At 39.8% G+C, this 24,934-nt stretch overlaps 1 protein-coding gene across 1 annotated transcript in view; it reads left to right on the forward strand.

Moving 5' to 3' along the window:
* Positions 1–24,934, forward strand: part of HYDIN (HYDIN axonemal central pair apparatus protein) — a 347,988-nt gene that overhangs the window by 134,958 nt on the left and 188,096 nt on the right. The window contains exons 12-16 of the mRNA XM_060398473.1: positions 2,659–2,882; positions 11,787–11,854; positions 18,767–19,002; positions 21,453–21,553; positions 23,571–23,706. Of these exons, the coding sequence (XP_060254456.1) occupies positions 2,659–2,882; positions 11,787–11,854; positions 18,767–19,002; positions 21,453–21,553; positions 23,571–23,706 (765 nt within the window). The remainder of the gene's footprint in view (positions 1–2,658; positions 2,883–11,786; positions 11,855–18,766; positions 19,003–21,452; positions 21,554–23,570; positions 23,707–24,934) is intronic.

Raw genomic sequence — 24,934 nt, forward strand, 5'->3', positions numbered from 1 at the left:
ACAGACTGTGTCTTATAGATGCTACAGCAGAAAAGAGCATTTAGTTTTGATGCAAAATGGATAGGGTTTGCCCGAATATAATAATAATTTCTTACAAATTTTAAGAGAAGTGTATTTGAGCCCATCACTTCCCACCCTCCCACATTTGAACAGTAACAAACCACAGCCAGCTAAATATGTGTTAAATGAAGTGTAGCATTAGACTGGACAGTTTTGAGAACTGTGCAGTGCCAGAGAAGGTCATGGTAAGGTGCTTCTTATAGGAATATTTTGCACGCACTGCGTATTTAATGCTGATGCCTCATTGCATCTCTGTTTCAATTTATTACATTACCTACTTGAGACAAATTTGAATAACTAGCTATTGCTCTTAGTCATTGCTGAGCTTGGCAGATACATAAAGGATAATCCCCAAGAGTATACACTGTTCCCCAGTGTAATTAGAAGAAAACCAGATGAGAGGTGAAGTTCTTCTATAAATTTCCCCCTCTCCAAGGAGTTGGGCTATAGGGTAAGAGCATTACTAGTAAACAGAAGATGTCAGAATTGTGCTGCCAAACAATTTCCTGGATTCCCTATACATAAATAGTTTCTGATTTGTCGGGGGGAGAAGAATGAAACGCATATTCTTTAAAATTGAGTTGGCCCCTTATAGAAAATCTGAGTAAGACAACAGAAAAGGTAGTCCTTGCACCAGCTCAGAGAGGAGAACAATGGTCCTTCAAGTTACCACCAGTATCTTTGAGTTGCCTTCAAGTTACCACTTCAAGTACATATCAGTTGCATCTTAAGCACAGATAAATCTTAAACCCATTCGGCTTAACAATGGGTATATAAATATCAATCACTGTCCTTTGTGAACACTCATTGCCACTCACTAGTCTAAAAGTAATTTAATAAATTTCATTTTCATGGCAATCTGAGAAGTTAGTAGTATTATATTTTACAGGTAGGGAAATAGGCACAGAGACGCTAAGCAGGTTCTACACGGTCATATAGCTTGTAAAGTCAGTGGAAAAGCTGGGATTTGAACCCAGGCATTTGACTTCTGAGACCATGGTCATAATCACTTTTCTACATGGTCTTTTTAAAAGGAGTAAAGAATAAAATGTGGTTCCTATGACCAAGGAACTTAGAACAAGGGAAATGGGAAATAAATGAGTAACATCAAGTAACAGGTATCTTTTGGTGAATTATCCATCTTCTCTTGGCAGGGGCAGTTTCTTCCTTTGCAAGAGCCTCTGTCTCTATCCTACTTATGCTCTTGATTCCTTCTTCTCTGCTCCTCAGGAGGCAACCTAATCTAGTGGACCCCCTACACCCACCTAACCCTATTACCTTGGTTACCTAGTCCCCTTTTCTTATTACAACATCAAACATCTAGTCTGGGCCTTGAGTGCATTATCTCATTTAATAATATAAATAGACTAGATCTCCTCTACCATACCTTCCTACAGCTTTGCCATCCCCATTTTCTCTTTTACCACTAATATTGTCAAAACAGCAATCTGGAACAGTCAACCACTATTTCCTCTGTACCTGCACACTCCCTAAACATTTGTACTCTGGATTCCACAATCACGCTCTTTTGGAATTGCTTTCTTCTTTGAGGGCAGGGATGGCCTAATTAAAAATAAAATATCTGTAGCATTTTCTCAAAGCTTATTCGCCTTGACCTCTGTCCACATTCAACCTCTTTTGGAAATTCTCTTGTGGCTTGCTTAGTTCCTGACATGCCTCACATCCCTTTTTGAAGCTCTCTTCATTATCTCCTCTTTTTTTTTCCCTCGTGTTTGAGTGTAGGTTGAGGGTACTTTCTCCATACAGAGAATGGCTGTTCACTTGTTCAGGTGTAAACATTGGCAAGGAATGGAGACTGTGTTCTAGAAGTCCAGGAGTAGGACTGTGTGGCAATACTACAGGCTCACGGCAGCACCTGTGGCACGTGGCAGCAGGGGCGGTAGCCAGAGCCAGCGTAGAGGCCTCTAAGTGCCAAGCATGAGCTTTCTGCACACACACCGAGTGTGCAATCAACTATGGGCAAATTGGTTCCAGAAACTGATATATAGGAATAAAACTTCTCTGTAGTAAAACCGTAGCTTGCATAAGCATCCCCAAACAGTTATCCCTCCATTAGAGTTTGAGATGAAAATATCACAATAGAATGAAATCTAATGGTGCAACAAAGAGAATCTTTGCAATCTGGAATCCACAGTTATGTCTCATCTACATTATTCAAGCTACATTATAAAGATAGGCTTAGATAGTTCTTGCTTCTCTATTCTGACTTGATTTTTACTTTCCAGCATGTCACTTAATCCCAGCCTTCTCATGTGTATAAGAGAAAGACCTACCTTCCCTTGATAATTTCATGGATAGAATAAAAGGTATTTTAAGGTTCTTCTTTCAGTAGATGTGACTATGATCAGTCTTTATAGCATAAGTATAATACATATGAGTAACTCCATTTTAAAGAGGAGATAAAAACACAAAATTATTTTCTGGCTTGGGACTCCTGTCTTTAAACAGAACACCGTTCATTTTTCCCCTGAAGCTTTTCTTTGGAGCTGTCTTCCTGCAGCTGTCTCTGTGTTGGTGCTTATATGAAAATAAATCAGAGTCCCGTTGCCTACTTTTTTCATTCTTTTTTTGATACAGGCAGTGCTATCCAACAAAGGCAGCATTGATGCCCTCTTCAATGTGATCCCTCCAGTTTCACCTCTGGGGGCCTGCTTTGTTTTCAGTCCCAGAGAAGGCATCATCAAACCAAGCGGAGTCCAGGCTGTCCAGATCTCCTTCAGTTCTGCCATCCTAGGGCACTTTGAAGAAGAGTTCCTGGTCAATGTGAATGGGTCACCTGAGCCTGTGAAATTGACCATTAGGTAAGTTGCTTCTACAAGTAATATGGAAACTGAAGTTTTTACCTACTGCGTTCTTAAACTTCAAAACTAGATCACTTCACACATTAATGGAGAATTACTAGGTTGACAGAATGTTTATTTTTTGTTAATAACACTATTGATACCTATCTGAAAATAACAATATGACTCCCTACTGATTACTTTTTAACACCCAGGCACAAACATAAAATGTAAAAATAAAATCCTCTCATAAAATTATTTTAAAAACCAGAACTAGATCATGTCTTGAATATCCATATCTGTCTTTGTTGATATGAATACCTCAATATATAAGGGTGTTTTAAATTTCTACCAGCGTTTCTGTGGTAGACATGTATAACTTCTTGTAATATGGATGCAGTTGCCCTTTTGGAATCTAGTTTTTCTTTAAATTACAGCCTTATAAAATAAAGACTTAAATTAGTTTCTGCTTACTCTCTCTGTTTTAGTATGTTTAGGGAAAGTAAGTTACTAACACCTGGATAAAATCATGTTCTATGACTAAGCTTTGGCTGTTACCTATTAATAGTTTCTCTAAACTTTCATCTTTTGTTTTTCTCCCATCTTTTGTTTTTATTTTAAGGAAATTATTTGAATGGTCTTATGCCTAATGCTGCCAGGAATTGTAAAAGTCTATTCACAGTATCTGTCAGTCAGCACTAGACACTTGCAACTTTGGTGCTAGACATCTTTTGATGCCTTCCCTGGCTGCTCTCTTTGTCGTCAGGTTTTAAGAAGTTTTCTGTGACCAGCCCCATTGGCAGACCTATAACTTTGGTTCCTGGTGCTTTAGAAGTTCATGTCTTCAGAATAGATTGCAGATTCCATTTGGATTCCTACAGAAACAGGTTGTTAATTAGTCGATAGTCTCTCTTATTTTGGCTCAGTAGCCTAGCAGGGAGAAGGCAATGGCACCCTACTCCAGTACACTTGCCTGGAAAATCCCATGGACGGAGGAGCCTGGTAGGCTGCAGTCCATGGGGTCACTAAGAGTCGGACACGACTGAGTGACTTCACTTTCACTTTTCACTTTCATGCCTTGGAGAAGGAAATGGCAACCCACTCCAGTGTTCTTACCTGTAGAATCCCAGGGACAGGGGAACCTGGTGGGCTGCAGTCTATGGGGCTGCACAGAGTTGGACATGACTGAAATGACTTAGCAGCAGCAGCAGCCTAGCAGGACCTCACTCCATCTACAGCTGAGGTATCTCCCTTGGGGTCTAGAGATGACATAGAAAAGAGACAGGCACATTTCTGAGGCTTGAATGATCCTAGAAAAACTTACTGATCTTAAGATATTTACTGAAAATGTAGAATCTTAAGATTGACTCGAAGGTGATTACCATTTCTTCTCAATTCTGTCACCTAACTATCTCTGTTATAGGGTGAATTACATTCTCTCAAAATTCATATGTTGAAGTCCTAACACCCAGTACTTTACGATGTGACTGCACTTGGAGATAAAACTTTTAAAGAACTAATTAAGGAAAAAGGAGGTCATATGACTGGGCCTTAATCTAATATGAATGATGTCCTTGTCAGAAGAGGACATTAGGACAGATACACAAATAGGAAAAGACTGTGGGAAGACACAGGAAGAAGGTACCCATTTGTGAGCGAAAGAGAAAGTTCCTTATAAGAAAGCAACCCTGCCAACATGTTGATCTTGGACTTCCAGCCCACAGAACTATGAGGAAATAAATATAGACACACTTAACAACAGAGTGCAAAAATACATAAAGCAGAAGCTTACATAATGGAAGAGAGAAAAGGTAATTGAACAGTAATAAATGGAGATGTCACTACCCTACTTTCTTTTTTTTTTTTTTTTTTTACCCTACTTTCAATAATGGATAGAACAGCTCGCCAGAATATCTTACTAGAAGAGTTGAATAATACCGTAAACCAACTAGACCTAACAGACACCTGTAGAACTCGCCACCCAACAGGTACACTTGGAGCGTTTTCCAGAATAGACCATGCATGAAGCCATAAAGCAACTCTCAATAAATTTTAAATAATTTGGGCCATGCAGAGTGTGTTCTTAACTAGAAAGGAATAAAATGAAAACTCAAAAGTGGAAGAAAATGTAGAGAATTTACAAATATGTGGAAATTAAAAAACACTCCTAAATTACCAATAGGTCAAAGAAAGAAATTACAAAATACTTTGAGATAAATGAAAGCAGAACAGAGTACCAAAACTTATGAGATGTGGTAAAAGTAGTGCTTTGAGGGAAATTGATAGCTGTGAGTGCCTGTATTTAAAAAGAAGAAAGATCTCATATCAATAACCTAAATTTCTACCTTATGAAACTTGAAAAAGAAGAGCTAACTAAATCCAAAGCAAGCACAAGGAAGGAAATAATAAAGATTAGAGTGGAAATTAATGAAATAAAAAAGAAAAACAATAGAGAAAAAATAAAACTGAAAGTTGTTTTTGTTTAACATTGTATTGAAAGTTCTATCCAAGGCAATTAGGCAAGAAAAAGAAATAAAAGACTTTCAGATTGGAAAGGAAGAAGTAAAACTATCTCTCTTTGCAGTTGATGTGATTTTATATGTAGAATATTCTAAGGATTCCACCAAAAAGCTATAGAACTAGCAATTGAGTTCAGAAAAATTACACAATATAGGCTCATATACAAAAATCAATTGTATTTCTGGAGAGTAGCAATGAAAATTCAAAAATGAAATTAAGAAAATTCCTCTTACAGTAGTTAAAAGAATGATATCAGTTCAGTTCAGTGCAGTCGCTCAGTCGTGTCCGACTCTTTGTTGTGACCCCATGAATCGCAGCATGCCAGGCCACCGTGTCTATCACCAACTCCTGGAATTTACCCAAACTCATGAGTCAGTGATGCTATCCAGCCATCTCATCCTCTGTCATCCCCTTCTCTTGCCCCCAATCCCTCCCAGCATCAGGGTCTTTTCCAGTGAGTCAGCTCTTTGCATGAGGTGGCCAAAGTACTGGAGTTTCAGCCTCAGAATCAGTCCTTCCAGTAAACACCCAGGACTTATCTCCTTTAGGATGGACTGGTTGGATCTCCTTGCAGTCCAAGGGGCTCTCAAGAGTCTTCTGCAACACCACAGTTCAAAAGCATCAATTCTTCGGCACTCAGCCTTCTTCACAGTCCAACTCTCATATCCATATATGACCACTGGAAAAACCATAGCCTTGACTAAACGGACCTTAGTTGGCAAAGTAATGTCTCTGCTTTTGAATATGCTGTCTAGGTTGGTCATAACTTTCCTTGCAAGGAGTAAGCATCTTTTAATTTCATGGCTGCAATCACCATGTGCAGTGATTTTGGAGCCCAAAAATATAAAGTCTGAAAACTGTTTCCACTATTTCCCCATCTATTTGCCATGAAGTGATGGGACTGGATGCCATGATCTTAGTTTTCTGAATGTTGAGCTTTAATCAAACTTTCTCACTCTCCTCTTTCACTTTCATCAAGAGGCTTTTTAGTTCCTCTTCACTTTCTGCCATAAGGGTGGTGTCCTCTGCATATCTGAGGTTATTGATATTTCTCCAGGCAGTCTTGATTCCAGCTTGTGCTTCATCCTAGCCTGGCATTTCTCATGATGTACTCTGCATATAAGTTAAATAAGCAGGGTGACAATATACAGCCTTGATGTACTCCTTTTCCTATTTGGAACCAGTCTGTTGTTCCATGTCCAGTTCTAACTGTTGCTTCCTGACCTGCATATAGGTTTAGTTGGGAATAAATGTAACAAAAACAAGTGTTAGACTTGCACATCAAAAACTACAAAACCTCATCAAAATGAATTTAAAAGAAGACCTAAATAAGTGACATAGATTAGAAGGCTTAATATTAACCTAAGATGGCAAAATTTGACAAAGTGATGTATAGATTCAACATGATTCTATCAAAATTCCAGCTGTCCTTTTTGCAGTAATTGATGAGCTGATATTAAAGTTTATATGGAAAGGCAAGAAATCCAGAATAGCCAAAATAATTTTTTAAAAAACCCTAAATTTGGAGAACTTCTATATCCCATTTCGAAACATACTACAGTTTTGATGCAGAAATCAAGAATGTGTTATACTTGTATTAAGATAAACATGTAGATCAATGGCACAGAATTGAGATTCCAAAAATAAATTCATATGGTTATGGTCAGTTCATTTTTATCAAGAGTATCAAGAAAATTCAATGGGAAAAAGGGTAGTATTTTCAACAAATGATGCTAGAGCATCTGGATATCTACATTTAAAAGAATAAAACTCCATGGAACCCCCCTCCATCTCATACCATATACAGAATTAATATGGACTTCTCTGGTGGCTCAGACAGTAAAGAATCTGCCTGCAATGCAGGAGACCTGGGTTCAATCCCTGGGTCAAGAAGATACCCTGGAGAAGGGAATGGCAACCCACCCCAGTATTCTTACTCAGATAATCCCATGGACAGAGGAGCCTGGTGGGGTATAGTCCATGGGGTCACAAAAGAGTCAGACATGACTGAGCGACTAACACACACATAGACCATAGACCTAAATGTAACAACTAAATTATAAAACTTTTAAAATAAAACATAGGTGCAAATATGCATGACTTTGGATTAGGCAAAGATTTCTTAAATATGACACCTAAGTATAAGCAATCAAAGGAAAAGTAAGTAAATTAGACTTCATCAGAATTTTTAAATTTTGTGCTTCAAAGGACACTATTAAGAAAATGAAAAAAGCAAACTACAAAATGGGAAAAAATACTTGTAAGTCATATATCTGAAAAGAGGCATCTGCCTAAGATATATACAGAACACTAACACTCAATAACAAAAAGACAACCCAGTTAAAAATGGGCAAACCCTCTGAGCAGACTTTTCTCTAAAAAACTAGTACCATAACTAATACCATATGAATAGACTCTCAGCATCATTAATCATCAAGGAGATGCAAATAGAAAGCACATTGAGATACAACTTCATACCTGTGTGGATGGCTATAACTTAAAAATAGAAAATAGCAAGTGTGGTAGAGAATGTAGAGAAATAAGAAGCCTCATACACTGATGGTGGGAATGTAAAATTTGCAGCCACTTTGGAACAGCCTGACAGATTTTCGAAGAGGTAGGCTTTGAATTACCTTATAATTTAGCAATCCATTCCTAGATACCTACCCAAGAAAAATGAAAATTGAAATCCACACAAAAACTTGCATGTGAATGTTTAACACTGCATTATTCTTAGTAGCCAAAAGGTGGAAATAATCCAGGTGTCTCCCAGCTGATGAATGGATAAATAAAACATGGTCTATTCACACAATGGAATGTTATTGAGACCATAAAAAGAAATGAGAAAAGAAAGAAGGATGTACCTGCTGCAACATGGTACCTGTTAAATGGGTGATTTTATAGCATATGAGTTTTATTTGAATGAGGCTGTTATTTTTTTTAATTTCCAAGAGCCTGTAATATTGAATAATAGTTCTGTCATTTCATGGGTGAATTTTTTAAATCTCTCCTCTCTTCTCCTAAAGATCCCAAGCATGCACTGTGTAGTGTTGCATGTCACTAGGAGAAGGCACTGGCACCCCACTCCAGCACTCTCCTGGAGAATCCCATGGACGGAGGAGCCTGGTGGGCTGTAGTCCGTGGAGTCTCAAAGAGTCAGACACGACTGAGCGACTTCACTTTCACTTTTCACTTTCATGCATTGGAGAAGGAAATGGCATCCCACTCCAGTGTTCTTGCCTGGAGAATCCCAGGGACGGGGGAGCCTGGTGGGCTGCCATCTATGGGGTCGCACAGAATTGGAGACGACTGAAGTGACTTAGCAGCAGCAGCAGTAGCAGCAGCAGCAATGTCTGAATAGATCAGAATGTACTTGGGTTTTCCTCTGTGAATAACAGAGTTTAGAAATCTTCTAGGAACCTTCTCACAAGTAAGTTTGGGCTAGTTACTACTCCAGGTATTCTGTGAAGGTGAGGTCTCTTAAGTCTCTGGACCTTACCATTCATACCAGCTCCCATGCTTCTTCTTCTTTTTTTTTTTTTTTGCATGTTCACTCCTTGTTTCTTGCAAAGGAAAGGAAAATCTGACTGTGGAATGTTTATTTCATCCTAAAACTAATTACAAATTGCTAAGAGAAATATTCTTGTCTAAATTGCATTTGTCCAGAATTGTTCTAGCATGTCATACCGCAAACAGTAATTTTGAAAACTTGGTAAATATCTGGTGTCACAGAAAAATGTCTAATGATAAAGGTTGAAATATGTGTATAATTTATTATTTATTTTTGGTTCCACACAGTGATACTCATTTTACTTATGACTTTGCCAGGGATACTCTCTTGGGCCTTATAGCCCAGGAAGTCTCTATAAAGTTTACATTGTGGATCTGAAATTTTATTTCTTATTCTTTTACCGTCAGGTAATCTTCTTTCCTCAATACCACATAATTTTTGCTGGTATACCTTGAAAGTTATCAAAACTATTGCTGAATTTTTTTCTATTTCTGTTTATTTCTCCAGCTGCATGACATAGTGCTTAAAGTGGTTGGATAAACAACACTGTAAAATTGAAGTGATTTTTTAAAATTACCTATAAGCAATTTTGTACTCTCCTATTTTTACGTATGTGACTTTATGAAGTTTAACTGTAGCATATTTTTCATTTAGTCTGTTTTACATCACATCATAATAATTCAATCACTCTATCTCTTAGTCTTTAAAATTCTAATCTTGAGAGACCACTGCATTGGTGTTGGGTACCATCTTGGCAGAGACTGTCCTAATATTCAGAATCCCTGTTTGAATGGATGTGACAGTGTCTAAGCCCAGTTGGTATTCGGCTGCCCTTCCCTTAGTTACATGTGCCTTTGAACAAATGCAATTTAACTCTGGTTTTTTCTGCTTCACTGATTAAACGACTGCATTGTGCAATTTTGTGATCTTCTTTCCTATTTCTCTATGCTTTTGTGCACAGCAGACACTTTTGATCTATTTGTTACTTTGGCCTCCCCAAAACTTTTTTTACAAGTCAAGTATCTAATCTGTAGGCTCATTTGACTTCATTCTCAGCTGGATCCTAATTCCTCCTGAGTACCAGCGGCTCCTTTTGAAACCACTTTGGATTATTAACATGAAATAGGATAGATGGTCCTGGGAAAGGCTTTTAGAATCGAAACTTCCTGCACTGAGTCTTTGTTGTCATCTCTCCTCCCAGGCTTGCAGGAGCGTCTCAACATATTATAGTCAGATCTCTAGCAGCCGGAAGTATCACTGGGGCACCAGGTGCATTTAGCGTGGTATGACACACCTACATCACCAACATTTGGGCCTGGGTGGATTAGAAGACTCAGGCTTAGTGGGATTTCTGGTATTTGTGTGTCTCTAACTTTTGAAAGCCTGGCACACAAATGGGGAATTATTTCAGTTCTTACCTTTGGTCTAGAGATTTTAGGGACATGGACCATGGTAAAAGGCAAGAATAAGCAAATACCTGATATATTAGTTTTCTATTGCTGCTGTAACAAATTAACCACAAACTCAGTAGCTTGAAGCAATACACATATATTATTCTAAGTCCAACACAGGTCTTACTGAGCTAAAATCAAAGTATTGGCCAGGGCTGTGTTTGTTTATAGTAGCTCTTGGGGAGCATTCATTTCCTAACCTTGTTCGGCTCCTTGATGCTGCCCAGTCTTTAGCTCATGGTCTCCCTCCTCCATCTTCAAACCTAGCAAAAGCTGGCCGTGTCCTTCTCACATTGCCTTGCTCCTACCTTGTCTTCTGCCTCCATGTTCTGATTTTAAAGACCCCAGTGATTACATTGAACCCAACTAGATAATTCAGGCTAATGTGCATATCTTGCATGCATGCCTGCTAAGTCACTTATGTCGTGTCCAACTCTCTGCAACCCTATGGATTGTAGCCCTCCAGGCTCCTCAGTCCATGGGGTTCTCCATGCAAGAATACTGGAGTGGATTGCCATGCCTTCTTCCAGGGGATCTTTCTAACCTAGAGACTGAACCCGCATCTCTTACATCTCTTGTATCTCTTACATTGGTAGGCAGGTTCTTTACCAGTAGCATCACCTGGTGAGCCCAGTTTCCTTATTTTAAGTTCAGTTAATTAGCAATTTCAATTCCTTCTGCTACCTTAATTACTCTTTGCCATATAACCTAGTGTATTCATAGATTTTGGGGGTTGTTAGCACATAGACATCTTTGGGGACCATTATACTATCTACCACACCTGAAGTCAGCTAGAAGCTATGGAATCTCTGTTATTTATTTTAAGCTAGAGCATCACTCCAAGATCCAAGAGCCTTGCATGAGAGGGAAACAGAAAATCAATAGCTAAAGAGTCCCTGAAGCCCACCTATTCCCATCTTCTCTCTTCTGTGTTAGGAAAAAAACTGAGACCTGCAGAGGTAAAGTGGTTGACCAAGATCACAGCTAGTTGGTGGTAGGAACTGGGTTAAAACAGATTTATAAAAGTGTGGGCCAAGGAATGCTGGTATCATTGATAGTCCTTGATGTCTGTACCTGGATTAGACCTATAATTTTTTCTTGTCTGAGTTAATAACTTTTCATGTTGTGTATCTCATCCACATTAACATTTTGTGGCATTAGTTCAGTGATGTGTCTTCTCTGCCTCATCACTGGTAGGAATATGGTGGTAAGTTAACCATAACATCATTTGCTAAAACCCAAAGGTTTGAGGGTTGTAAAGGAATTTTAAGAACCATTGTGATTGACCATCATCTCACAGTTTCTGTGAGTCCTAGATGCTGCTGTAATTGATTAAATGCCAAATTATGGTTTTCAGTGCTCACTCTCTCCCTACTTCTTGAATGTTACCTTGAATTCACTGGGTTCTCTTTCCATTCCCTCAATGTATATTCTTACTTCCAGAGGCTGTGTCATTGGACCTACCTTCCATTTTAATGTTCCTGCTCTGCATTTTGGTGATGTTTCCTTTGGTGAGTACTTTTCCATTTTAAATTAGATATCGAGAAAAATTCCTTTTCCCTCTACGTGGGAGGGAGAAGGTTTACAAAGAATTTCTCTTACCATTTTGTGTGGGCAATAGCTAAGAGGTTCTAGAATTGTTCTTCCTCTCTAGCACTTTGGTGCCATTTCCTAGTTTTTAGGTGAACATTTTAGCCATGTGCTGGACACTGGTAGTTGTCAGGCCATGAGTGTCCACCCCACTTCCTGCAATAGAACAACAGAATGCTTTTTCACTCCACTATCTGAACATTCTGAGCACTCTTTTTATGCAGATTTTGACTTGCCACTTTGGCTACACAGCCTGTCAACAGAGATGCTCTCAATTTAAAGTGAACTCAATGGAGGTTTAAGTCAGGTGTTTTATCACTTCAAATTGAAGACTCTTCTTTATTGTTGTATAGACTTTTTACTCACTTGCTTCCCTGACTCATTTTCTCCCATCTGAACTTCCCTAATATTACAAATGATAACAACAGTGGAAGCAAATTTACTTATTAATTGGTTCTTTCATGTATTCCAATTGCTTCTAAGTAATAATATGAAATATGACATTTAAACACTTTAGCAATCCTAGGGGGAGGCTCTCTTAAAGGTCCCCATATTAAAGATAGAAGACCTGAGCACTGGAATAGTTAAATAACTCCCAAAGGTCACACAGCAGTAGCAGAATTAGTATTTCAATTGAGATCTATCTAAATCATATTTTGTCAACTTGGGTGTTGACAGTTGCACCTAGAGAAGCAAAAATTGATTCCTAGGGGTTGAGAAAACTTAGATATAACAATGGTTTGTGTCCAAAGGTCCACCCTACCCAACAGAATCTTTTTCCTTGGTATTTATTTCTCTTGTTGGAGAGAATTGAGTCTAATTTAAATCATGTTTAATTAACTGATTTGATGATATAAAATTAGTTTATCACAAAGGTTCTTTTTAGGAGGTGATAATTTTTTTTTAAATTGAGAAACCATAGTCTGAATCTTTATTCCTTAATTATTTCCATTTTGCTCTATTGGTTTCCATTTTGACTTTTAATTCTTTTACTTCATTTCAAGTTGGCCCATCTAACTTGGGGAAAAATAGTTCTTAAGAAAAATCATAATGCCTTTATAAATTGCTTTAACATGTGGGTGTTGTAAAAGTTTTTGAAAATTCAGAGCACATGTATTTATACAATGCTCCCACCCTGACCTATGTTATATTGGGTAAGGCACATACCGTAAGAAAGTTTACATAAATGAAGTTGAATGACTCTTCATGTAGCATGTGAAAATGGCTAGAGAGATGTTTACAAATCTGTAGGGCATATTTGAATGATAGACTCCTTTGAAGGAAAATAAAAGTGACCTACAACTTGAAGGGTAACCGTGAAGGGTAACTGACAGAGGCACAATAAGAGGCGATACAGAAGTGAGACCCTTGTGATGTTAGAGGCTAGACGATGCTACAGACCCAAGGCTGCCCAAGTCTGAGATCTGAGAACTTTCTCTCCTGAGTCCACCTTCGAAACCCAAGTTGCCTTTTCTTTGAGTTTGGAGACGGATTCCTTAATCTTCTCTCTGTTATGACAAGAAAGGTTAACAATAGCATACTCTTTTTTCTTGCCAACAGGAAATCTAAGGCTGTTTGATTTTCATAACACTTGGGTCAGTGAATTTAAGCTACTTTTCTGTGCTTCTGGATTCTGCACTGTAATGACCACAGTTAGGAACAGTTTTGTAACAATCTTTCAAAATTATCTTGTGATAATATTTTCAAATTCCAGAATTGGAACTAGAGTCTTCATGACTCCAATACCAGGTATCACGTATTTCTCCAGGTAGATTGGCCTCCTACCACAAGGAAACATGGTTCATTGGAGAATTATTTATTTGAAGCTCTCTAATTATTACCCCACCTATGCAGGTAGGGCTTTGATGAGAGAGATAAAATAAAGCATGTTACTGGCTCAGGGATGAAAGACTAATCAAGGTGGAACTACATTGGTAGTTCCAGATGCAGGAGAGAAAAGAACTGTCACAGAAGCCAGCCAGACATTGGAGGACTTCTTAAATTATTTCAGGATGACAGATATATTGTGTAGAGTTAAGCAAGGTCTGCAGGGATTGTAGTAGGGCTGGGTAGTACATTAGGGTAACTGAAGTTGATAATATCATCCCCTTATGGGCACTAAGGCCCATTCTTGAAGAGGCATCAGTTACGGACTAGTGGTGGAGACATGGCATTTACTTGGTACAGATAAAGATCTAGATTTGGCATCACAGGGTCTGCTGGTACTGATGATATTAGGATAGTGTAATTACCATAAAGCAGGCAAGAGGTAATAGTACTATTGGTTGGCATCTAAAATATTTAAAGTATGGCTATAGCCAGGAGAGATAAGAAAGCCTTCCTCAGTGATCAGTGCAAAGAAATAGAGGAAAACAGTAGAATGGGAAAGACTAGAGCTCTCTTGAAGAAAGTTAGAGATACCAAGGGAACGTTTCATGCAAAGATGGGCTCAATAAAAGACAGGAATGGTATGGACCTAACAGAAGCAGAAGATCTTAAGAAGAGATGGCAAGAATACACAGAAGAACTGTACAAAAAAGATCTTCATGACCCGGATAATCACGATGGTGTGATCACTCACCTAGAGCCAGACATCCTGGAATATGAAGTCAAGTGGGCCTTGGAAAGCATCACTACGAACAAAGCTAGTGGAGGGGATGAATTCCAGTTGAGCTATTTCAAATCCTAAAAGGTGATGCTGTGAGCGTGCTGCACTCAATATGCCAGCAAATTTGGAAAACTCAGCCGTGGCCACAAGACTGGAAAAGATCAGTCTTCATTCCAATCCCAAAGAAAGGCAATGCCAAAGAATGCTCAAACTACTGCAGTTACACTCATCTCACATGTTAGTAAAGTAATGCTCAAAATTCTCCAAGCCAAGCTTCAACAATACATGAACTGTCAACTTCCAGATGTTCAAGCTGGCTTTAGAAAAGGCAGAGGAACCAGAGATCAAATTGCCAATATCTGCTGGATCATCGAAAAAGCAAAAGAGTTCCAAAAGAACATCTATTTCTGCTTTATTGACTATGCCAAAGCCTTTGACTGTGTGGATCACAACAAACTGTGGAAAATTCTGAAAGAGATGGGAATACCAGACCACCTGACCTGCCTCTTGAGAAATCTGTGTGCAAGTCAAGAAGAAACAGTTAGAACTGGATGTGGAACAACAGACTGGTTCCAAATAGGAAAAGGAGTATGTCAAGGCTGTATATTGTCACCCTACTTATTTAACTTATATGCAGAGTACATCATGTGAAATGCCAGGCTGGATGAAGCACAAGCTGGAATCAAGATTGCTAGGAGAAATATCAATAACCTCAGATATGCAGATGACCCCACCCTTACAGCAGAAAGAGAAAAAGAACTAAAGAGCCTCTTGATGAAAGTGAAAGAGGAGAGTGGTGAAAACATTGCCTAAAACTCAACATTCAGAAAACTAAGATCATGGCATCTGGTCCCATCACTTCATGGGAAATAGATGGGAAAACAGTGGAAACAGTGTCAGACTTTATTTTGGGGGGCTCCAAAATCACTGCAGATGATGACTGCAGCCATGAAATTAAAAGACGCTTGCTCCATGGAAGAAAAGCTATGACCAAATTAGATCGCATATTAAAAAGCAGAGATATTAGTTTGCTGTAATGTCCATCTAGTCACAAGGGTATGGTTTTTCCAGTAATCATATATGGATGTGAGAGTTGGACTATAAAGAAAGCTGAGCACTGAAGAATTGATCCTTTTGCACTGTGGTGTTGGAGAAGACTCTTGAGAGCCCCTTGGACTGCAATGATATCTAACCAGTCCAGCCTAAAGATCAGTCCTGAGTGTTCTTTGGAAGGACTGATGTTGAAGCTGAAACTCCAATACTTTGTTCACCTGATGCGAAGAGCTGACTCATTGGAAAAGACCCTGGTGCTGGAAAAGACTGAAGGCGGGAGAAGGCAACGACAGAGGATGAGATGATTGGATGGCATTGCCTACTCAATGGAGATGAGTTTGGGTAAACTGGGAGTTGGTGATGGACAGGGAGGCCTGGCATGCTGCAGTCCATGGAGTCGCAAAGAGTCCGACACGACTGAGCAACTGAACTGAACTGCTGGAGATTGTGATGGTAGGATTGGATGCTGGATGACATATCTAATAATTAATTAGTTTGACAAACACTACAGTATTGAGAGAGTTAAATCATAGAATTAGGGTAGTAACTGTCCCTGAAGGAACACTGGGGCATTGATAACTCCTCAGATTGATCAAGGAATGAAATGGACCAAATCATCAGTGGCATGCCAAGGCGATAGAGCAAATGGGGCAGGACAAGTATCTGCAAAGTCACTATTTTTCAGGAGGTACAAGAACTTGCTGAATGAGAATAAGAAATTTAGAAGGCTCTGGGTTCTCAGTGGACTAGACCATTAGATAATTTAGACAGAGAAGTTAGGGTTTGAGGGCAGAGTTGTTGGGATAAATAAATATAAGCATCAAAAAATACACATGGCCTAGTATGAACTAGCAGTATTTTACTCAAGGAGAAGTATTTAAGTTAACTTTAGGAAGGTGTAAAGTAGAGCATTATGGGCAAAGCTTAATTGTCGTGATCATAGGAAGTTCTTAGAAAGATTGGCAGAAGAGATTATAGTAGGCATAAGCAAAGCCTAGATTTGAGTAAGGGATCATTAGCAGTAAAGGGAAACACAACAGCAGATATCAGAAGGATTAAGGATGAATATGATCTTAAGGTAGCAATAGAGAATAATATGGCAGAATGATAAGAATGAAAGTATACAAGGTAAAGTGTGAAACTCAGTAATACCAGGTATGTTGCAAAATCTTGTTCTGTCACTCATGAGCAGAATCTTTCAACTTCATGTAGAGTCTGCTGCTTCTGAGGATCTTAGAATAGCAATCTATTGCTGAAGGTCACTGATTTCTGAAAGTTTATTTTAGCAGATTTCCACTTATGATCTCCAGCTGTCAGAACTGAAAATTTTCCTTTTGCAGCCTTGTGATCTTTTGCCCCTAGTTTCCTTAAGTTTCTTCTTCGGGGCTTTCTAGGTCAGATGAAAATGCACATCTTGAATGAGATTCAAACCTCCTAAGACTGCAATCTTTTAAATCATTATTTAAGTACTGGGAGAGATATGAAGGTGTCTCTTTGAGTCTTTGAGGCATTCTGGCCAAGTGTGTTGTTAATTATTTGAAGAAAAGGCACATAGATGTTGATTTTTTTAAATGTATTAGATGTAAAGTACTTGCATTCAGATGGACAAGAGAATAGTAATTCAGATTTGATGCAACCAGAAACCTAGGAATAACATTTGTATTAATGAATGTTTGATCTTTAATAAAGCAATATCCTCTTTTGGGGGGCTTCTACACAAGCAATACAGGTTATTATAAGTAGTTGTACAAGGAATTGTTCTAGCTAGAAGGTGTTTATTTTTTATTTTTTTAAATTTTAATATCTTTAATTCTTACATGCGTTCCCAAGCATGAACCCCCCTCCCACCTCCCTCCCCATAACATCTTTAATTGACTTTATTCTCAGAAAAACTTACAGATTCAGGAACATAGTCTGGGCAGTGGTTTGGAAAGATACATGTGAACCTTTATAGGATCCACTTCCAAATTACACCATACATTTGAAGAGTGTGTATCCTATAAATGATGAGGTAAAAGAAGGAAGAATCTGTAGTTTTAAGAGTCATTTTGAAAAAGTTCAGAGAAGTCGGATGAAGCAATTATATGATTGTGAAAATGACTTTCTAGCAGTATCTCTGGAATTTCCAAGAATAATCTTTCAAGTACCCTTAATCACACAATTCTTCCATAAAATGTCTCTTCCAAGGAGGTGCGAAATTATAAGGGAGACGTGGATGTGCTTCCTCCAATAGTCCTAATGTGTAGACAAAGGCTCGGACAGGGAGAAGTAGATCAGTTCAAAATATCCCCAGCAGTACTGCAGCAGTTACTCCAGGAGACCAGTTGTATTTTATCACAGTAGGTTTCAACATAGAAAGAGAAGTGTTTACATCCCGTAGAAATATGCATGTTTATTCTCTTGTGGTTTTAGATCATTCTTGTTCTGAAAATGGTAGCAGATACAATGACCACCCAGGAAATCCAAAATCAGAGTTTGGTTTATTGCTTGCCAGGCAAGGAGGAGCCACAGCTCTTAGGGAAGGAGCACGAGTCTCCCCGAACTGAATGTAGGAGGGCTAGAAATAACACTGAAAAGCAGTTTCGTCTCAGGGAGGTGAAAGCTTTGGCCAGCTCAAAAGCAGACCGTAAAGTCTCTCTCAGGAGAGGCCATTATTCGATTTTGTGTCATCCACCCTAAGAGCAAGAGCCTCAGACAAGTCTAGGATGAATTACATAATGTGTTGGCAGGCTCTGGGTCACACAGCAAGCAAAACTGCGTGGGCTTCTCCTTTCACACACCAGCAGATACAAAGAGCAAATAGACTGCTATTCTTTGGGGGAAATTGTATTTCTATGTAAAAATCAAATGCACAATGTGCTTCTAGAAGATTACTCAATGAACTGATTATAGAGACTGCCTCTGGAGAGGGGTCTGGATGATGACAGAGTGGTTTGTTTAATGTCTATTGTTGTTACATAGTAAGTACACAATAAGTGCTCATTGAATGAATGAGTGAAATGTATTTATTGGTTGTGCAACTGAAAATAATACTGGGGAGAGCTGGAAATAAATAGCAGTGGTGAACTGCCTGTCCAATTCATTTAAGAGGTTTGGCACTGAGAGGGGAGGTTGAAGTTAAAGGGAAGCTATCATAGGGCATTTATTTCTCACCTTATATTTTGTTTTCCAGGGTTTCCTCATACCTTGATATGTTCCCTCAATAATACCTCCTTGGTCCCCATGACCTTCAGACTGCGTGTCCCTGGGGATGGCGTTGGCCAGCAAAGCATTTTAAGTTGTGAGCAGTATTCAGACAACCAAAAACCATTTTGGAACAAGGATGAATTACCTGTAATAAGACCAAAAGAATTCACCATAACCCCCAGCTGCGGCACCATTCGCTCCCAGGGATTTGCTGCTATCAGGGTAAAGTGCTCAGCCTTCCAGCACATGTAGTCATACAGCTGAACTGTCAAATAGATACTGAGACCACATCTAGCGTTTGCTTTATATCCCCAGTGTCAATGAGAGGGAGTGCCTCTAATTCGCATGGGAAAGTGGGTCTATTTCTACAAGGAAGTAAACTACTGTGGCAAAAGAAACCAGATACAAATAGATTGGGCCAAAGAACTGACACTGCTTCAGGAGGTTTCCATCAGTCTGAATGCATTGCCTGTGTCAGAGCAGTGGATTTTAGCAATTTCTGCTGAAATCACTGCTCTGTGCCTAATAATTCACTCATCAATACTAATATAAAAATATTTAAGGGCTCATTGACAATCAGGTCCTCCATTAGACTCAAATCATTTATGCTAGTAAGTATCCAGGTTTATGCCCCAGATGATATCCAGTTTATTCAAATTTTTAACCTGAATCTGAGCTTCCTGGTGAATGTGGACGTGATGTTCCCAGCAGTGCTTTAAGGTCCACAGTGTGATGCTTGGCTTATGGCCTCAGTGCCAGCAGCAGAATTGTTCCAAAGCTAACTGAGAAAGGTTCTCGCTGTCTCCCATCACTTACTTTTGCTTCTTGAAGCAGTTAGGTCTAGCAACACTGAAGGCTGCTAAATTTAAATGATTTTTTTCTTTTCTGGGAAAGAAAAAAAAATGACTTCATAGCTAAGGTGATAATATTCTCTTTAGTCATTATCTTTCAATATTTAATTCAGCTGTGAGTTTTACCACCCCCCAAATTTGCTTTAAATGCTTCATAATATCTCACCATGAATTTATTCATCCTAAATCTATTCTAGGAGGTTTCAGCTTTTCTAAGGGCTTCTTCAGGGATACAGTGAGGTTTGATATCACATATTGTTGTAACTTCCCATTTGGGCTCCTATTACAAAATACCAGAGACAGGGTGGCTTATAAACAACAGAAATTTATTCTTAAAATCTGGAGGCTGGAAGTCTGAGGTCAGAGTACCAGCATGGTAGGGTTCTGGTGAAGGCCATTTTTCAGATTTCACACTGCTGATGTCTCCTGTACCCTCACCTGGTGAAGGGACGAGGGCGCTCTCTGGGGTCCCTTAGAGGGGCACTCATCCTGCTCAAGAGGGCTCCACCCTCATGACCTCATAACCTCCTAATAATCAGCATGTTGAGAAAGGATTTCAGCATATACATTTGGGGTGGGAGGTAGGGAGATCAGCATTCAGATCAGAGCAGATGCTAATTGTGACTTGCCCAAGGAGAGGTGCAGCTGTAATGAATGAATTTATTTTTTACAGAGTAGTGCTTAGCTTACATATTACCTACCATTCCCCGCCTTTTGTGGATCTTCTCCCGTGTAGTTCAGGAAGATTCTAGAAGACAGCATCTATCCAGCAGGTTTCTGCCAGAACCACTTCTTCTAACCAGAGCTCAGAGACAAAAGTCAGGGTTAGAGCCAGTCCAGGAATCTGGACACTGTAGTGGCTGCTTCTCTCCAAAGCTCCAAGTTTTCCTTCCAAATCAGCAACTCCCTCTTTGCTTTTTTTTTTCCTTTGTATTTCAGAAAGCTTTCTCCAAGCCTCAGTTTTCCCTCCTGATCTGCACTTTAACCACATCTGTCTGGATTCAAATTTGCATCCAACAATTCCCTTTCCAACTGAAAAAATTTTAATTAGTACCTGATGCATAATTTATAGATAGAAGAGCCATAACCTATGCCAGAAGCTGTTTCTACACTTACAAGTATCCCTTCCGATACAAGTCATTTAAAGCAATTAAAAATTGTGACAAGGCTTCAAAAGCCTAAATGTTGAGTTTCACAACAATAAATACAAATATAGGGTAAAATATATTGGTCAGATACTGTCCTTGGATTAACCTTTCTTCAGAGTTTCCTATTTTCTGCTCTAATAGTGAATACAGGAGGTGGGGAGGAACGACAAGGTTTTGGTTAAAAAAAAAAGACTAGTTTATTTCTCACACCATTTCTATCACTGACTTGGTTATATTCATTTATTTTGCCGTTAGTGAAATCTAGCTGTAGTGTTTTATTGGTGTACTGAATTTTCAGAATTTATATAGCCCAGAGGCATAGGGAACACTTTAAATTGCAGTAATTAAAGTTTGTTTGATGTTGATGTCCTTCAGGGCCTGGTTTTCCCTCATACCAGATCTGTGGCTCCTTTGATACTACCCCCTCAGAATTCAGCAGACCTATTATACCAAAAGCCATTTGTTAGACTCTAACCTGGCCTTTGAAACAACTCAGCATGCCCTGACCCTGAAACAAAACCTGTTTAACTAAAAATGTTAAATGCCATACATCCTCTAATAAAGTACTTAGAAACTACACTCATCTGTGTGGTCCTCTCCTGGCCCCCTTCTCCCCTGTGCAGGGGGAGAGCTGGCCTTTTAGAAGAGCAGCTTTTTACCTTTTTCTTTCCAGGTGACCTTATGTTCCAACACTGTGCAGAAATACGAGCTGGCCCTGGTGGTGGATGTGGAGGGCATCGGGGAGGAAGTGCTGGCGCTCCTAATTACAGCAAGGTATCATGCTCACCTGCTCTCTCTTTCCCAGTCTCCCCTAAGCCACCAGCAGTGGGCTGGCTCTCGGGAAGGAAGGCAGCACAGGAGCAAACATCCAGTTCACTGCCTCTCCTGAGAAAGGAAGAAGAATCTGATATTGGAGTGACAAGTTTTATATGAGAAAAAGCACCATTGGTGGAGATATGAGGAGGGATGTGTATGTTAGGTGTTAAGTATAATAGTGCTCTTTAATGGGCCTGATTTTACGTGTGTATACTTGACAAGGTTTTATCAGGAAGAGATGAGCAGTTGCTGGTTTTTATTTTTATCTTTAAAGATAGTACTCCAGAGTTCTGCAGCAGAAAGAGTGGTGCTCATAGCCCTGCTCCAGGACATTGTCAGTAAGACTTACAGGCAGGCTGCAAGTGGCCCCCCAAAACGTCCGGAGTCAGGTTAAGATCCTGGCTCTGACATTTGTTGACTGTGTCTCCTTCACCAAATTTACAGCCTTTCTCAGCGTAGTGTGTCACCTACTGATGCTGACCATGGTCCTAAATAAAATCATGGGCCAAGCTTTTGCCAAAGTAAACAAGTGTCCAGGTCTGGGGCCTGATAGTGTGTATGAAAATACCATCTGAAGGAAACAGGCAGTGTTCCAGTACCTAGAATGTAGGACCTTCATGAATCTTAGGAAGATGCACCTCAAAGAAGGTACAGGTATGCTGGTTGGTGGGATCATCATAACCAGCACCATTTCCTCTGTCTTGGGCTTGAGTGAAGTCAGGGGGCAGCCCTAAAATACCTTGACTATCAAGTTCGTGCCACAATCTGCTTAATATTCCCTCCAGAGACTTCACTAATCATTTGTTCAAGAACAGTGGAAAAACTCTTTTTTGTTTGGTCTTCTCTATCCCAAAGCTTGACCTTTTGTCTAGGCTTGCATTTCTTTTCGATTTTTCTTTTATTCTGATACTTTCCGATGCCTTTTCCCTGCCGCTCTAAGTAGAAAATCCTGAATTTTAAAAAGGTGGGGGATGGGTTCTAGGAGGCTATCAGTTTTCTAGCATGTATACTCTGTGACCAAGTCAAATGCTATGAGTCCTGTCAGCCCCAAATGTTTCAGGTAGTAAAGGATAAGCTTTACCAAAATCACTGGGTCAACTGACAACTTCCTGTGTATCCCCAGGAAGAGCTGATGCTAATGTCAGTCCCTCGAATTATCTTCTTTCTACCTATGAGCAAAAATGGGACTCTGGAAGGGAGAGTAGCTGGCTCCAGGCTGTGCTTGGTGAGGTCAGTATCTGAACCTGGCTCTGATTGATTACACGCCAGCACTCCTCACCATGACACTATGTTGTGAAAGTGCAGCAGGGCAGGGCAGACCCGGGGACTTAACAGACGCAAAATAAAACCCAGGTCACCTAATAATAGGCCAGTCTGCACACACAGGCCTTCCGTGCCTCCCTCCTCTCCCCCACAACACCCCCTTCACACTGAGCAGCACTGTCACAGTGCCAGTTCTGGGTCGAGCAGCTGCCTGAGCCCACTGATCCGAGGCAGCTGTTCCACGTGGAAATTAGAATTATTACCATTATTTAGATGGTGCGAGCTGTTGCTGGTCCCCAGGGGACTCTGACTGGTCCAAAGTGTCACAGCGAGTCAGGACCCCATGCTGGTGGCACGGGCCCTGTTTGTCATGGAAACAGATCCACTATCCTAAGGAACTTGTGCTTTGGGGGCTCCTTGCCAGAGAAAAGGCCAAATATGAAAAACAATGGAAATGTTAGTCATTACCCACAGAAGACAGTGTTTAAGGCGTCCTGCTTCTAGCCCTTTTTTGATTAAAAGGTGGTTATTAGGGGTTCAGAGAGAGGGATGACAGGAGAGAAGACGTGAAAATGATTAATGTAGTTATTAGAGGAAAACTACTGTGTGACAGTGACGAATGTGTTTAGCTTGGGACTCTGTGTCCTCCATGTGTAAACAAGTGCTGCCTTCATCCTTTTGAATTCTCTAATGGGCTCCTTCCCTCGAGCAGGTGTATTGTGCCTACCCTCCACGTGGTTAATACAGAGGTGGACTTCGGGCGTTGCTTCCTGAAGTATCCATATAAGAAAACGATCCAGCTTGTCAATGACGACAACCTCCCAGGATGCTACCGGGTCCTGCCTCAGGCGAGTTACTCTATCCATTTTCAGGGTTGCTTTTCATTCAGTTGAATTCCTTCAGTGAGAAAGAGAAGTCCTTTGAAAGAGCCATATTCCTGACCACATGATCTATGTAATTCTGATTTTTAACTGTGGGATAACCTGGAGGTGGGGTTATAAAGCCACAGCTGGATTGCCCCCTGTATGAGTGAGCAGCTGCAGGTGGAAACAGTTGTTAATTTCTGAGGGAAATTGCCTTTGATAAAGAGGGGAAAGGGTCAATTAGGCCAACATGCAGAAGTTGCACCTGCAAATTATTGCCTGTGAATTCACCATGCATGGGAAATAAGGCAGAGCTGGGAGTTTTCGTTTATGTCTACGGCTGTGACTTGAACAGAATCACTAAGATATGCTAATATAGTATTTATAAATGAACTTTTTGTACCAGAAAGCTAGAGATAATATATGAAGGAGAAAGGAGGAACTGATCCTTAATGTTTTATGAAATGGATCTATCCACATCCCATTATACCTATCTAGGTGGGAGACTAAGCATTTAAACACACTTGGAAAAATGATTCAAAAATATCTGTATAGACTCGAGTAAATGGAAAGTGACTAATGAGATACAGTTTACCAGGGAAGTGTTTGGATTTAAAACTCATTTCTATAGGTACAACTCTAATAAAAATTCATGCAGAAAATCAAATAGTTTTATTTGGCTACAAGTGCAAAATAAAAAACCAGTGAGGTGACTCCATGGTGCAATGAATAGTGCACTGGGCTTCCAAAAGACCAGTGTTGGGGCCACAAAACCAAGGCAGGTTTAGGCTGCATCAGAGAAACACAGTACTCCACAGCTGAAGGAAGGAGAGAGCCACCTGTCAAAGCAGTGCTGGAGTGCTGTCTTCAGCTCTTGACAGGATGTTTTTTTAATGGAAGCTTGAAAAATAGAGAATCATGTTCAGAGTAACCAGAAGGTCAACCCACGTCATCTGAGGAGCAGGCACAGCATCTAACCTGGAACAGATGATTAACTGGAATGAAATAGCTACCCCTAGTCAAAGGACTACTGTATAAAAAAGGGAATTCAAGTTATTCTGTGGGCTTCTCTGAGAAAAAACCAGAAGCTAAGAATGGAGGTGACAGGAGACACCTTTTCTAGCTTTCAGGTGTTCAACAGCAGAACCCAGGCTGGCCACTCACAGCGCATGATCACCTCCAGAGCTCAGAACAGAGCCTGAGTCACATAGAG

Source organism: Ovis aries, chromosome 14 (genome assembly GCF_016772045.2).
Source record: "Ovis aries strain OAR_USU_Benz2616 breed Rambouillet chromosome 14, ARS-UI_Ramb_v3.0, whole genome shotgun sequence".
NCBI classification, from domain to species: domain Eukaryota; kingdom Metazoa; phylum Chordata; class Mammalia; order Artiodactyla; family Bovidae; genus Ovis; species Ovis aries.